At 40.2% G+C, this 14,958-nt stretch overlaps 2 protein-coding genes and 2 long non-coding RNA genes across 5 annotated transcripts in view; 2 read left to right on the forward strand and 2 right to left on the reverse strand.

The window, feature by feature from the left end:
• The first annotated feature begins 60 nt into the window (after positions 1 to 60).
• lncRNA:CR45313 (long non-coding RNA:CR45313) lies at positions 61 to 438 on the forward strand. The gene has a single exon (NR_124609.1). It is a non-coding gene; the product is annotated as a long non-coding RNA:CR45313 (long non-coding RNA).
• Positions 439 to 1,155: 717 nt separating this feature from the next.
• On the reverse strand, positions 1,156 to 2,157 carry CG10912 (uncharacterized protein). The gene is made up of 2 exons (NM_137443.3): positions 1,744 to 2,157; positions 1,156 to 1,651 (listed from the first exon to the last, which is right to left on the reverse strand). The coding sequence occupies exons 1-2, from the start codon at positions 2,119 to 2,121 to the stop codon at positions 1,214 to 1,216; spliced, it is 816 nt and encodes a 271-aa protein (NP_611287.1). The 5' UTR covers positions 2,122 to 2,157; the 3' UTR covers positions 1,156 to 1,213.
• An 849-nt stretch (positions 2,158 to 3,006) lies between these two features.
• Positions 3,007 to 4,167, reverse strand: lncRNA:CR45314 (long non-coding RNA:CR45314). The gene has a single exon (NR_124610.1). It is a non-coding gene; the product is annotated as a long non-coding RNA:CR45314 (long non-coding RNA).
• Positions 4,168 to 7,506: 3,339 nt separating this feature from the next.
• Positions 7,507 to 14,958, forward strand: part of CG34386 (uncharacterized protein) — a 31,214-nt gene continuing 23,762 nt past the window's right edge. Inside the window, exon 1 of one of the 2 annotated variants that reach the window (NM_137445.2) lies at positions 7,507 to 8,031. In NM_137445.2, coding sequence (NP_611289.2) covers positions 8,014 to 8,031 — 18 coding nt within the window. In that variant the 5' untranslated portion in view covers positions 7,507 to 8,013. The remainder of the gene's footprint in view (positions 8,032 to 14,958) is intronic. The other variant, NM_001103892.2, reaches the window with a different exon arrangement.

Genomic DNA, 14,958 nt, shown 5'->3' on the forward strand with positions numbered 1-14,958 from the left:
CGTTGAGATGGTTGGCCAAGATTAAAGCCGTCTCCATTGCATACCTCTGCATAATTATCAGAGCCCAGTGGAGTGAAGATGCCATCAGGTATACAGGAGCTGCCGGAGCAAGGACATCTTCTAATTTGCATATCTTAATTGCGTGTTCTTCTTTGAGTCAGTGTGTGTGTGTGTGTTTTGGGTATCGCAATGCCAACCAACCAATAGGCAGGCTGCAAGACGGCAAGGACGCAGGATACTGGGACTTGCCAAGTTATTGGCTTTATTTTGGCAAAGTGAAATCTTCTCCCCTTTGCACAGCGCTTCTAATTTGTTTTAATTGCAGTGACAACAAGGCCGCCACCGGCAGCTGTACAAACAATAACACCACATGCAATTAAAATTGAATAAAAAAAAACACCGCTAGGAAAATGGCTCTGATGTTTATTTAACTGTTACCGCTACCTTAAAGTGTCCCGTCCTAGATTTCCTTTTTCCTCGCCCTTTTTATTTGTCCTGCCCGGGGTAAAGTTTTCCCAGGCTGATTTACATGTTTGTCCTTCCATTCCCCGCTAATGCCAACCCCCCCCCCTCCCCCCAGTCCGTGTCCTGCTGGATCTTTGATAAACTTGGACTGATGGCAAATGCAAAAAGTTTTATTTGCATCGCATCAGGTTGGTTTCCTACTCGGTTTTCCACCTAGATCGGTCCGTTAATTAAGTAAGTTGCAATGGGTTTTAGTTTCTCGTTTGAGTTTCCAGATTGACTTCATCACTTGATTCCATCTGTTTAGTTTAAGGATTGGAGCCAATCCTTAAGCCATTGCCATTTCTCAAAGGCCCTAGGCCTGTTTTTCAATTGCATCAGAAGTTTACTGAAAACGGATAAAAAGCCATTCAGACGAAGATAAGAGTATTCTTGGCAAATAAATTATTCTAGCTTGGAATTTTAAATGGCTATTGAAACAGTTGTATCAACTCATATAAAATATAGTTGTAAGTTAAGTGTTTAGTTTCTTTAACATTATTTAGAGCACAATCTCATTTTAATTGTAAGATATGCCACAAAATATTGTAAGTCCAAACTTTTCATTAAACATTAGCTATACCCCTAGTTATAGCCCAAAAAATGAGTATTAATATTAGTTTACTTTATTAATTGTTCACTATTAATATTGTCTTTTTGCAATGTTCCTTTTTAGTTTATTGATATTGACTTTTATATTGTTCAACCCTTAAAGAATATGTTTGAAAATATTGTCCAGTCTTCTTGGAAATCGGTGCTGGCTGTTGCCACTGCTGTTTTCAACGGAACTAAAATGCGCAACTGTCGATGGAGATCTCGTTGTTGAGGAGGTGGAAGACGATGAGGTGGTGGTTGAAGGAGATGGGGTCGTGGTGGTAGTAGTGGGGTTGGCGGCGGTGGTGCTGGTGCTGGAGCTGGAGCTGGAACTGGTAGTGGTGGTGCTTCTTTCCGGCACAGGATTCTCACCGCTCAGGCACTTCTGAAGATCTTCGTAGGACTCGCCGGAGCGGATCTCATAGTTCCTGGACGTTGCAGAACAGCATTGGTCACGGGTGAACACCAGTGTTTCGACCTGCTGACGCAGTGAACTGACCGAGACCGAAGCATTGGCTGCCACATTCGACAACTGCTTGGAATATGTCGGACCCTGAAAATTAATTTGAATTTGAATGTTTTAATTTTACAAAATAAGACTTATCAAATAATTGTATTTAAAAAATCAAATCACTATTCACTTACCTCAGTGGAGTAGCAGGATAGAGCATTTTCGCTGTTATTCTGTTTATCGCAGTCCAGCAGGAACATGCAGGATTCGAAGGTGGAATTGCTGAGGTCCCAGACAACGGAATTGTACTGTTCCAGAACCTGTTCATAACCGCCATCATACTTATCGACGCACAGATTGTACTCATCCACATACTCCGCATACTCGGTTTTGAATACGTCATTATAGTAGTCAAAACATTCTACGGTCAGTTGTGGATTATTACGCTGGATATCACTGGTGGCGCTCATTATCTCAAGAATTCGCGAAGGACCAGAGATGAGGTTGGGATTCGCGATGCAGGAGCCAATGGCCACGGTGGCCAGCAGGATGGCGATGAGATGTGACTGCATGTTGCTCGTTGTGAGGTTCGTTTGAAACTTGCTTCTAACTGGCTACTGGCCAAGGCATTTATGCCAAGTCTTTGGGTGCCACAGACTTAGCGATCGCAGGGGCTTTTCTCCTATCTTGATGCAGATAAGACATATCAGTATGCCACTCACCCTACACACCGGACTTGGTCTACTTTCATTTCCTTCGAAAATCTGTAAACAATCATACGTCGACAAAATGGCGGTGGGTATCTGTTTTGAGACGTTCCATTTTAAATCGGTCATTGATTGGAGGTCATTCAATTGTTACCCCGCCGGAATGAATGTAAATCTAATAATATTCGAGTTTTTAATGCGAAAATTCCTCTGATATCATTATTATTCGGCACTTGCCGCAGTCAGGTTTGCATAACCCAGATAATAACCATCAAAAAGCACCTTGAATGGGAATGACTAAGCTTTGGGCCGTGAAAAGTAAGAAGGGGACTCCCGCGTAAATAAGTAAACAGAGTTTTAGAATTTTTCTTCTTCTAATTTTATGGTCTTTATATTTCTAAAATTATGTTTATAACGATTTGGAAATTAAGTTATTTAAATTTTTATCTAGTAAGTTTAAGCCGCCAATAATTAATACTTAATACTTAATTAATACTTCATAATAAATAATAATAATAAAGAATAATTTTATTTTATTTTAAATTTGACTATCCAAAATAATTTAAACGCACAAGACTTTAAAACAAAATAACACTGGTGCTGATACTGAAGAATTAAATATGTCAGGTTAAAATTAAGTAAATTGATGAAGTGAACACATATCACGTGAATGGCATAAACAAACCATATTTTTAACGGATTATTCAAACTTGACATTTAAATTCCTGAAAGTTCAAAATTAGGGTTACTGCTATTCGTTGGTAAGGTCGTGATGGCACCCCACCCATGTGTAATTACCAATTTTCAACTAAATTACCAAGTTCATAAAACGAGATATATTTTATTCTTTACTGAAGCATTCTTTATCTCAACGGGTATCTTGTTTACACCAATTTTATATACTATTATTAAATGGCAATTAATTTATTTGTGCCACATTAATCATTTCGATCACCATGCCTCTTATCATACCACAGCTCTGGTTTGAAGTGTGTGTGGTTGGGAAAGAGTAACGGAAGATATTCCTCCAACTTTTAATTTAACTGGCTACGACCGTTCCAAGAATTCGATTTATTTTTTATTTCCTTTGCCACACAAAGGATTGACCAATTATAATTGCTCTTGAGATTATGAATAATGCACAAAATAATTGAATATTGCCTCATTTCTGCAAATAGAATTCATTGTTAACCGAATAACAAAATTCTTGATATATATTTGCGATACAAATAGATAATTACAGTTTATGAAATCATAAATTTCAACACAACGAAGTTAATAATTGAATTGGGCAAATTTTTTAAAATGAACACTAACGTTCCACGGGGCGTATGATTAATTTTATTTACCTGCCATTGCAGGTATGCAGTTCGTCAGCTGTCGCTGGCTCTTCTCCTTGCTGAGCTGCATACTAAGCAGTCCTTTTGGAGCAACTGTTCTGCAACGGAAATAGGAACACTGGAACAAATTTGGTTTTGCTTTGATAAGTATTGAGAAAATTAGGACTTAGAAAAGAGTTAAGTGGAGGTAGATACTACTATTTATATGAAGAAGTCGTGTTTAAAATAGATTATACTGCTAATTCAATTGGCCTTAGGATATTTTTTTTGTTTTCGTATTATTTTTCGCCCAGTGGATCGACTGGCCCGAGTATTCATTTCCACTCCAAAGCTGTCAGGACGAAATGAAGTCGAGTAGCGTCAGCCGGCTTTCGGTTGCCTTGAGTTCCTCAGAGTTTCGCTGAATGGGTAGAAACAGCCGCTGATGGATTGTCAGTGGAGGGACGAGCTGTTAAATGGCGCACAAATAAGTGTAATTGTTTTGTAAATGGCCCCGTAGTAAAACAATTTCCAATGCCACTCCGCGTCTGCTTCCTGTCAGCCGGCTGGTTGGTTGGTTGGTAACTCACTCGTCTGCCTTGCACTTGAGTCACCCCAAAGAAAAATCACCTAGCGTATTAGCTATAATTTAATTTATAACACCCACTAACTTAGCACTGTCAACGCGACGATAGAAGAAAAAGAAGGCATTGCCTAAGTGACTAATTAACTATTGCTAGCCATAAATAGGTAAAGTGTCCAGGAAACTTGATAACTTGACTTTCAAAGTCACATCTAATCAAAAACAATGGTTTGCAATCAATGGGGGCTCCTTAATAAAAGATTCAAAAAATCCAAAGTACGGAAAGAGGAAGTAAGCATCATAATGGTTATTAAATGGTTAAATGCTATTTTTAAAACTCGCTTAACCGTGACTTGTTAACTGTTATGGTTAATAACACCGGTAGTAGTTACTGTCGTACATTTAATTGCATTTTAAACATAAATTTGTACTTAGGCATGTTGTACTTGTTGATTCAACATTTGCCGACTATAAATGCAATTGATACAATACTTGCTAATACCCAGAAATGTCGAACATACGACATAGAAAATTTCGACACGGAAACGACGACAGTATTTTGAAGAGCTGCTTATCGAGAAGACATTTATACGTCATCAAATGTAGATAAGAAACTTCTCCTTTGGCCCAATAATAAAAGCTGATAACGACTTTGTGAATCGCAATTATCAGGTGGTAATTAAAAAGCGTATATAGGTTTGCCCTTTCATATTCGCACTGATCCACCACCAACATGGAAAGCTAATGAACAATTTCGTTTAATATAGTATTCGATTAATTTTACAAGCACTCCGCCACATAACGTATACGCACTGATGTCACTGTCCATTATTACGGCTATTATTATCATTATTATTATAAACTAGGAACACTGCAATAACAGAGCCGGATTTTACGATTGCCATAACAAGAAGCGATGGCAATTAAAGGAGACGCACGCTATGATATAAATATCCATCTACCGCAGCCATAAAGTTGCGAACTGGACACGCTGTAACTTTATGGTTAGCGCGTGAAATTCAATTAAAAGCCATGTTCGATATTAGCAACAATAGCTGCAGGATATCCACATAGATATACGTTGGATGGCCGAGCGTGGCCGAGTCATAAACGAAACTTATTGAATAAAATTGAAGGGCAGCAAAATAGACAGGCAGTCGGCGGTGGCAATGGCAGTCGCAATCAGCCGCCAAAAACCCCGATAAGCGTGTTTCCGTGTAAATGCCGGGAGTTGGGTAAAGTGAATAGAGAGTTCAGTATATGGAATAGTTTTGTGTGATTTATGCCCCACCAGCAGAACCAACAGTACGAACAGCACCATCGGCTTTTCGGTGGGCGTTTAATTGCCCCTGGATGCGGCACCCAATGTGGCTGGGAATGCGGCAGTGGATGTGCGTCACTATCCATAATGATTATACGCTGATAACGGCAGTCGGCAGCTTATATCACACGCATGCAGTATAAGTTGTATAACTGACAAGCTGCAGTCCCGAAATTAATTAAACCAGATCCACCACACGGAGGTGGTAATAATAGAAATGTACTTGTCCTTGTCCTTGGTCGTGGATACACCCGTGGAATGCACTCGAATTTCAGTGGGTCATGGTGAAGTAAGCATTCCAGTAAAACGCAATCTAATTAAAAATTTTCCAAGCCGCTGCAAAATGCATATAGCATACACCGTATACACCGCGTTGTATGCTGAAATAATAATTTTTAATTGCAAAAATGATGGTGAAATAAAGCTATTCAACTAAAACCCGTTATGCATTCGGTGCACAAAAAGGCGAAAACAGAAGCAGAAGTTTGTGGAAAAATAGAGATCTGCATAAATAAATATAGAAACGAGAAGAAGAAACCGCAAAGCATGACCGCAGAAAATATATATACATACACAAAAGCTGCAAAACTTGTGGCCACTATTTGATAAACTTTAAGATGTCAAAGTGCCGAGGAGCCAGGAAACAGGCAGTGAAAAGTCTGACTGACAAACTTATGGACCAAGTAAATGTCCTAAAATGAAATGAAATGAGTGAGGAGCGAAATAGTCGAAAAGCCACAAAAAGCACAGGCATTACGTAGAAGTCAACAATGGAGGCAAGTTGGCCAACAGCAGATGAGGACTTCGCATAAAAATTGCTATTCTCGAGAACCTCACAAAAAAATTGCGCTCAGACTGGGCAATATCAGGCAGCAGACTGAATGAGGGTAGACCAAGCCAAACAAATGTAAAGTTTATTAGATCTTAAGTGAAGGAGCCGAGGGAGTGGCAGAGGGTCAGTAATGGCACAACGTCACATCGCCATCTGCAGAATGCAATAAAAGGGCTTAACCCAAAAGCAAACGTTTTGCAAATATGTGAAGCAGCTTTGAAAAATGCTAAGTTCATCCGGAAAGAAATAACACGAGAGGAAAACTGCATCTTCCCACATTTGCTCGGTTTTTTAACTCAACAAGTCCAATTTCAATCTTAAGAAAAAAAACTCAACTTAATATACTTAAATTGTTTAAATGTTATTATAATTTGAAAGATTTAAGAAGTTATGGCTGAAAAGTTTATTAGGGTGTATGCAAAAATGTCAGAAAAACATGATGACAGACGAAATCTGTCATTTTATTTGGCATTTCAATGATTTCCGCTTGAAAAGGGGTAAAAGAATTTATCTATGAAATTACCTGTGCTTCAATGAAAGATATCAAAAGCTAATTTTAGCTCGGGCATCAGCTGTCGACGTTCGTGAAACTTTAAGACAAGCTAATGAATATGCCCCAATAACTCGATTCAATTTGCGTCAGCGTGAAAATTGCCATAGATATACACGGTGGTTGTTGTTGTACTATCGCAGTGCTGGTTTGGTTTTTTTTTTTTTGTTGTAGCTTGTTCCGATATGTCAGTGAGTTAGTTTCATGTTATGGCCATAAATCAAGCCAAAAATTCAAATGTTATCAGCGCGGCGGGATATTCCACTGCAGTGTGGGTGCGTCTTCCTGTTCCCTCGCTCCCTATCTCTCTCTCTCTCTCTCTCTATCTCTCTCTCTCTCTCTCTCTCTCTTGCCGAACTATCCCTATCTCCCTCTTGCTGCCGACACTTGCGGGGCGATAAGCAAGCTGCCACCGCTCAGTTAGTTGCCCCTTCTACATTGGTATGCACTTTATATAATGCCGCTGATGACGACGCCGACAGTGGCGTCCAGCTTTATCCTTCTTACTATGTAGCTACAATGGAGGTCAACACAATAGCAGTCACTTTTTTTGGTTCATTAAAGAAAGAGAAAGTACAAAAACAGACCCATGGTAGTTTGAAAAAATATATAAACAAAGTATTGATATTACCATACCTATTTAATTTAATTAAATCCATCTAGTTTATTCTATTATCAAATAATTTGCATATTTCCGGCAATTTTTTCACTGACCACGCTTGTATTTACAGGCTTTGATAGGGGAGTAATTAGTTTGAGCGTTCCGCTGGCTTTTCCGCTCCCAATGTCAATCGCTCTCCTGTATACCAACAGGTGGCATATCTAGCCAAAGCATCGGCCATGGCGCTAAACCACGGCTAACACTTCTGGCCAACATTATAAATGGCCAAGCATCTGGCTTCTGGTGGCTCATTCGCACCAAAGGCCAATACCAATTCGCAGAAGCCTGAACAAAATCGCGTCGCGATCGCTCCGAACCGTCGGTGAAAAGTTAGAGAAATTTGTTTCGGTGTCTGAAATATATGGAAATAAGTTCTACAGCTACAAAATATGAAACAAGGATCTGTCAGTTGTCTTTGAAAATATCCCCAGACTCATCAGGTTCCTTGAATATTCGCAAAAATCAAAAGAAGCCATTTGCATTGTTGCGTCATGTGTTCCAAAGCATTGGTAAGTTCAACATATCTGTTGTGTACGAACAAATAATAGAAATACAAATTTGGGAATTCTTTCTCCACTTCACTATTTGCTCCACTGAAAACGATTATAAAGTCATGAATACTTAGCTCGAAATTCTGAAAGATGTAAAACCCAACTCTAAAGAGAGTTTTTCTGATAAAAATATTTGCATGCGGTGCCCTCTTACCCGTCAGTTTCAAATCCAGATTTTTTCTAAAACTCTGTGTGATTTTACTCGCACTGCTTCATAAGCCCATTGCAGTTTTGGGGGGAACAGTTTAAAGTTCTCCTCGCAAGAATGCGAGTGCAACACCAACACTCCTTTTGCCCGGTAACGATAAAACTTACATGAGCTTGGATCTCTGGCAATATGCAAACAGTAATTGAATTAATGCCATGAGCCAAACGAAATGTTGACCGAAACTACCCACACCCACAAGCCCGCCCACAAACACACAGACAGAGCAGCTGTGCACACAGTCAGCCAGAAATGGTTTGAAAATTGGAAATTAACAAAAAGCGAGCGGGAAAAGCGCTGGCACAAATTTAGCTGAAAATCCAAACAAAAAAAAAAAACCTCAGTGGAAGGGTGGGATGGGCTTGTGTGCATTTTCCATGTTGCTGCTGTTGTTCGTGCAGCATGCGAATTAGTGTTGCCACTCGACACTTTGTCCTGGCCAAAATCTGAGCCATGGCGGAGAAGAGAAGAAGAGCAGAACATCAGTGGAGGAGCGAGTGACAGCCGGCCATCGCCGACAGCAGAGAAGAGCTTGCACTTTTCTTTCGAGTGCAGTGGGCCTTTCCACTTTCTACAGCCCAATTTCCATGCCAGTTTTCCACCCGCTTTTGAATGCTTAACGTGTCACTTGGCTGCCTCAGAGTGTCGGCATGCAACTCGGCCAGCTGCAAAAATATGCAAATTAGACATCAAAAATGCTTTAATGAAAATTCCGCCTGCGGCAAAAAAAAAAAAAAGAATGAAACACTGCCTGCAAAAAGCGCTCGCACACTTTCGCCACAACTAATGTACATTTCTTGCTACGTCACTTTCAAAGAATTTAATGCTTGCCATGGCAAAATTGATTTCGCATTTTATGGCGGCCGGATGCTGATTAAACTGGGCCATAAATCGTTCCGGCCAATTGACAACTGGCCATGACGTATGGCCGCCCTCGAGCGAAGTAGTTCGCTAATTATCATGAAACTGACACCTACTATGTGAAGCCATCGGCGGATTAAATAGATGTTACTGATAACTGAAAAATTCCGCTGCTTTATTCGGCTTAAATGCGCCTGCATTTACTGCATTCTCTGTGTTAATCAGTTAGCTTCGCATCGCATGAGCAAATTAAATAAATTTTGCAATTAAAAGTTGCACTCCTTCGGAAGCATTTGTCAACGCAAATAAGCGTAAATTAAGTTTGTTTTGCTTCTGCATTTTTCTCTTTTGGCCATCTCTTGTTGCCTCCCCATGAATCCTGGCGAATACCCATCCCAAGATACTTCCTATTCCCAGTTTTGTTTTGTTCAGGCTGTGTTTCCACGACCGATGGTTGTCATTGTTGGTTTTGTGGTGTATACCCTTAAAAAAAATGTAGGGTTTCAAGAAACATCAGAAAGCACTCTGAAATAGATTGCTTTTTTACATTAATATGGATTGGATTAAACTATTTAAAGTTCATGGAAAGTTGATGCATACTAATATGAGATAAAAGCCTGATGATTCACATTTGATTACCAATTAGCTTATGATTTATTGGAAACTGGCTAACTAGAAGACCTGCATTGCATTAGGGTATCCAATGACCAACTAATTGGCCCTATAATTTCATTTTCCATTTTATTTTGCTTGCTAAATGGGTAGCACCGCAATACAAGGATGGCAAGTGCAGCTTCCGCTGGAACTAAAACGGAAACAAAAATGAAAATGAAAATGCAACTGAAACTGAAACTGGAACTCAAACGGCAGCCGAAGCTGCGACTGTAACTCACAGTCGCATTTCATGTTGTTTTAATTACTTTCTGATTTATTTAGAGTGGTGCCAAGGGGCGTGGAACATTGGAAGGGGCATGCCACATTGTTGACTATAATTAGTTGCATTGTCACCTGAATGCAGCCAAATGAAATGGCAAACAAAAACATGTCCCCAATTTTCGTCATTGCCGAAAAAACATGGTCTCGCATAAAATGTGCTCAAACAGCCAAATTATATTTACATTATTTAAGTGCAATGACAAGAATTTCCACAGGAAATTTGGCTAAAAACAACAAACGCCATGCCATGCCTTTCACACAGAATTAAATTAGGTTCTAGTCTGTTCGCAAAATGTGTTATGACCCGAAATTAGAGCCAAAATTTTCATTGTTTATTATTTTAGCCATGCTTTTCTGCCTCCATCTATTATAATTTGTATTTGCCCAATGCTTTTCCCCTGACTTTGGTAAAAGTTCTCCATCTAATCAGTGGGCTTAAAGTGAATCAAAAGCCTAGTTTCAAATTTGGCACATAACAAATTGTGTGATTAGCATTCGGTACGTGTTTTTGACACTACCCACAACCGAAAAACACGTCAGTTAAATAAATAAGTTCGGCCCAAATTGCATCCCATTCTCTGTGGTCATGTTTTGGCAGTGAAATGTAAAAACATTTTGCCATTACAATAAGCCATAAGCTGTGTAAAGTAGCTAACCTTGCAGTTAATGTTCGTGATTCGTTTCAAAATGGTATATGCTAGGATTTTTGGAAAAACATCTACCGGTAAACATGTGGAATTAATTTTCAAGTTAAATTACGACTTAAACTCAAATGTTTCCTAATTGCTTGCCAATTTGTTCATATTAGATGCATTGCATTTAGATTTAGTGCCGCTACGATAGTCTTAAGATTTATATACGATTTATCTAGCCGGAATTTTGAGTATGTGTTCCTGTAGCAAACAAATCCGTTTTCCATTTGAAACAGGAAACATGTGCCTGTGAAATGAGTTGACCTGATTAAATGAACCATGCCGAAACCGCAATTCGCAGCACCAAATTTGCATGCACAACTAATATTCGGTGCTTAAATTAATTAAAATTGTTTATATTTAAAGTATAATTTTTGGGTAATCAACCATCTCATTCGGAAACCGAGTTAATTTACACCGCAAATGGGTTTTGTCGTTGCCATGACAATAATGCTAATTAAATGCAACTAAAGTTGGGTACACCGCAAAACACTTTGCCAGGACCTGTGAAATAATAACGAACGAATCTCCACATTTTCCTCCTGTTTGCCAGTTTTACTACCTTCACAGCGGGCAAACAAAAGTTGATGTAAAAAATGCATATTGCATGCGTGCCCAAAAATTAATTGGAATGCAAATGCACTGGCCAAAGTTGCACATTAATTACCATCCTTTATTCGTGTGGTTCCTTCACATCCCCCACTTATAATTATGGACCCTTTGGGTCCCCGCGACCGCACTTACCCCGTCTACAATTACACAAACTAATGCCATTTAATTAAGTTCACACGTGCCACAATTAAATCTTCAACACTAATTGACGAGAGTCGCCATGTGTGTGTGTGTGTTTGAAGGACATTGGGTTCAGGGTTCATCTGGTTTTTTTTTTAAGCCCCAAACAATCTCACGTAGTCAGCAAACGACAAACAAATAAACGAAGGGAGTAGCAAAAGGTGTAGGACGAATCGTGTCGGGAAATCATAAATAGTTGCTCCCCAACCCCAAAAACGTATCCTTTTCGATGAAATTAGACTAAGCCAAATTTAATGCTGGATAGTTAGATTTTCTGAGACTCGATATAAATATAAAAATATCAATCTGATCTGATTTAATAACATTTTTATATAAATATTTCGAAATTTAATTCGACGTAATGAATCGAATATATTAAGTTAAAATTTTTTATTTTTATACACGAAAATAAAGCATACCTAAGTAATATTTTGTTTAAAATTAATTCAAATATTTTAAAGTTGGTTTTTACTACAATAAATAGTTGATGAAATCACTAATACACCCAAAAATTGACTACAACATCCGCATTGCGAATATTTGGCACGATTTCTGCTCGAGATGGGCGTGCCAACTTGAGTTACGTTACTTTTCGAAAAGGGGCGGGTGCGTATTCGAAAATTATTTAGCAAATTAACAGGCTGACAAGTCAACTGTGTATGCATTCGGAAGTGGCTGACGTGGGTCCAATGGCTATGTGACCGGATTGCCAACAGGCGGAAAACTTATGGATGGCCGGCACGCAATTGCTTACCTTGGCCAAGAAAGTTGGCAGTGGAGTGGGGCTGGTCCATGGCCATTAAAGTAATGCTCCTGCTGTTTGTTCTTGGGCAGTTTTCCTATTTTGTTTCGGTTTAGTTTGGTTTGCTTGGGCTTGGTTTGGGCTGTGTCTGCTCACCCACCTGGAACACTGGCGTGTTGTTGCACTTTGTGGTGTCCAAATATTTTGGTTCCGTCTGAGACCGCAACGCAAACACATGCAGCGTTTATTATGTGTATATGTCGGCTTAATGTCCTGTTAAAGTCAGCTTAGACCGGGTTAAGGTCACTTTTTGGTTCGCAGGTTGAGTGAGTGGACATGTTTTCGTACTGTTGCAACTGAAGTTCCGTAATGAAGTTGCTTGTTAATAAAAATTGAAATTAAAGCAAGACTTAACGAACAGCACGCACGGAGTAATGAGAATTACGCATACAGAGAGAGAAGAATTCGTCGACAAAAGTATTATTGTATAATGCAGTGAAATTTATTATCAAAATTTAATAGTTCAAATCTTAAATTCTCTTTGATATTAATATTAAATTATAAGGCAACCTAAGAAAGTGCAAAATTTTAATTAAATTAAAGAAAACAATGGTACTTTTGTCTCAATAACTGGTTTTCTCGTGCCCGAAGTTAATTAAAGCCGCCAATCTGCTGGTGCCACGCCCCCTTCCCGGCCAGTGCCTCAAGTATTGCACTTGGCATAATTTGTGCAGCCGGCAGAAGCTCGTATATCAGACAGCAGGCGACGGTCGGCGTACTCTCCTTCTGAATTCGACAACTCAGCGAACTGAAAAACGGAAAAAAAATAACCATGGAGAAGATGGCCGGCTCTTCGAGGCGGGAATCCGCCAACGAGGTCAACGACAGGCCAAACTGTCCGGCAGAGAGCAAACTTCAAGTGCGACTGTGTCTCTGTGTGCGTGCGCATGGATGTGTGTGTGTGTGTGTGTGAATGTGTGATGGCCAACACTTGGCGGACAATAAAACAATTAAACGCAAAGTCAACATGGCGAGCCAAAAAAGTTAACTCCACTCGACCTGCCACGCCCCCAGCGCCAAAAAAAAAAAAAAAAACAAAAAACGCCACCGCATCGTCGACTGCCCCCAATGAATTGAAATGGGAATCGAAAATGGAATGCAGCTGGGCTAAATGCCAGTGCCATTTGAATGCAACGAACGCGCCACATGCGGCCAACTATTGCTACTACTGCTGCATTTGCCACGGGGCGTATACTTAATCAAAACCAAAAACATACACCAACGCACTTGGCGGATTCTCTCTGTTTTTGGCCGGTTAGTAGCTGGCGACTTTAATTGGAATTTATGGTCGGACACTAAGTGGGTGGTTGGGTGGCTGCGTGTTTGGTGTTTGAGTTGCGAGCTCTCGAGCTCTCCAGGAGATTGGAACAGGTTACGTCATTTGCGGGGCTTCAGTACATCTCGCCCTGAGTGACGTTATCCGTCGAAAGTTCTTCCACGCGCCGCACGAAATAAAGAAAGCGAATACTATTCGGTTTCCTCTTGGAAAGTTCCAAGGATATGCTTCTTACCACGCCTCACGCACTTCGAAATAATGATGAGGCAACATGAATAATTTCTGCATGTGGAAGTGTTTAAAGTTTGCCAGAAAGCAAATCTTGCATAAAGATAGCACGTGTAACAAAAACGCACTTAAAGCTCTGAGATATGAACTTTATATATATTGGGACCAGAAAACATTTCTTTTTCTAGTCTAATTAAATTTCAGATTAGTCTTTAGTGTAAAGATTTTCTTTAGCATGTTTATTAGATTTCCATCTTGAGTACGTAAAGTTCATCTCTTTGAAGGACTTAACCGCACTTTGTAAATTGCGCCTCCCAGTTACACGCATTGAGATTTGCCATCTCGGACTGCACTATGAAAGCATATAGAAGGGGAAATGTGCCAGTCAACCGCACTATCAAATCTTCGTCAATTCCCAAGACCCTAAAGGATATTAACCCATGAAGAACGCTTCAATCACCACGCCCACCCAATCACAATTTAAATCGTTTTGTGGGCGTTGGCCCCTTGTCTGTTGTTGTCTGTTTCCGGGACATAATGAATGGTCGGCCATCAATTGACCGAAGCCTCGAGCAATTGCAATTTGTGTCGCCCGATAATTGTCCTGTAACAGGACAAGTGCAATCGTAAGCTGAACTCCGTGCTACTTGTGCATCCGGAAAATATGGCCGGGATGCATGGGAAAAGAAGAAAAGAAGTAGGAGGATGTCGTCGTGCGCTCAACCATAAAATAAAAGATAATCATTATTTTCCTAAGATTGAACATAAATTCTTCGCGTGCGCGCTCCACCATTAAACGTGGTGCAGCTTCCCCGGAAATGCATCAAAATTCGCTGCCTGCCATCGTATCAGTTTCAGTGTCTGCGGAGCGGAAATGCGCTAGCGCAGAGGAAAAGGAATAAAGTGCGCACACACACAGTGGCAACCGCACACCCACAGCCACTCACACACACACACACACACATGCCCATACCCATGTGGCTGGCAGGATGCAGCGGTAGCCCGTGGCCTTTTCAGCTGCAGGACATGTGAGTGTGGGCAAAAGAGTGCTGGGGCGTTAAGAATGCAACGCCTGCAGCTGCTACAGAACGGA

Source organism: Drosophila melanogaster, chromosome 2R (genome assembly GCF_000001215.4).
Source record: "Drosophila melanogaster chromosome 2R".
Lineage (NCBI taxonomy): Eukaryota > Metazoa > Arthropoda > Insecta > Diptera > Drosophilidae > Drosophila > Drosophila melanogaster.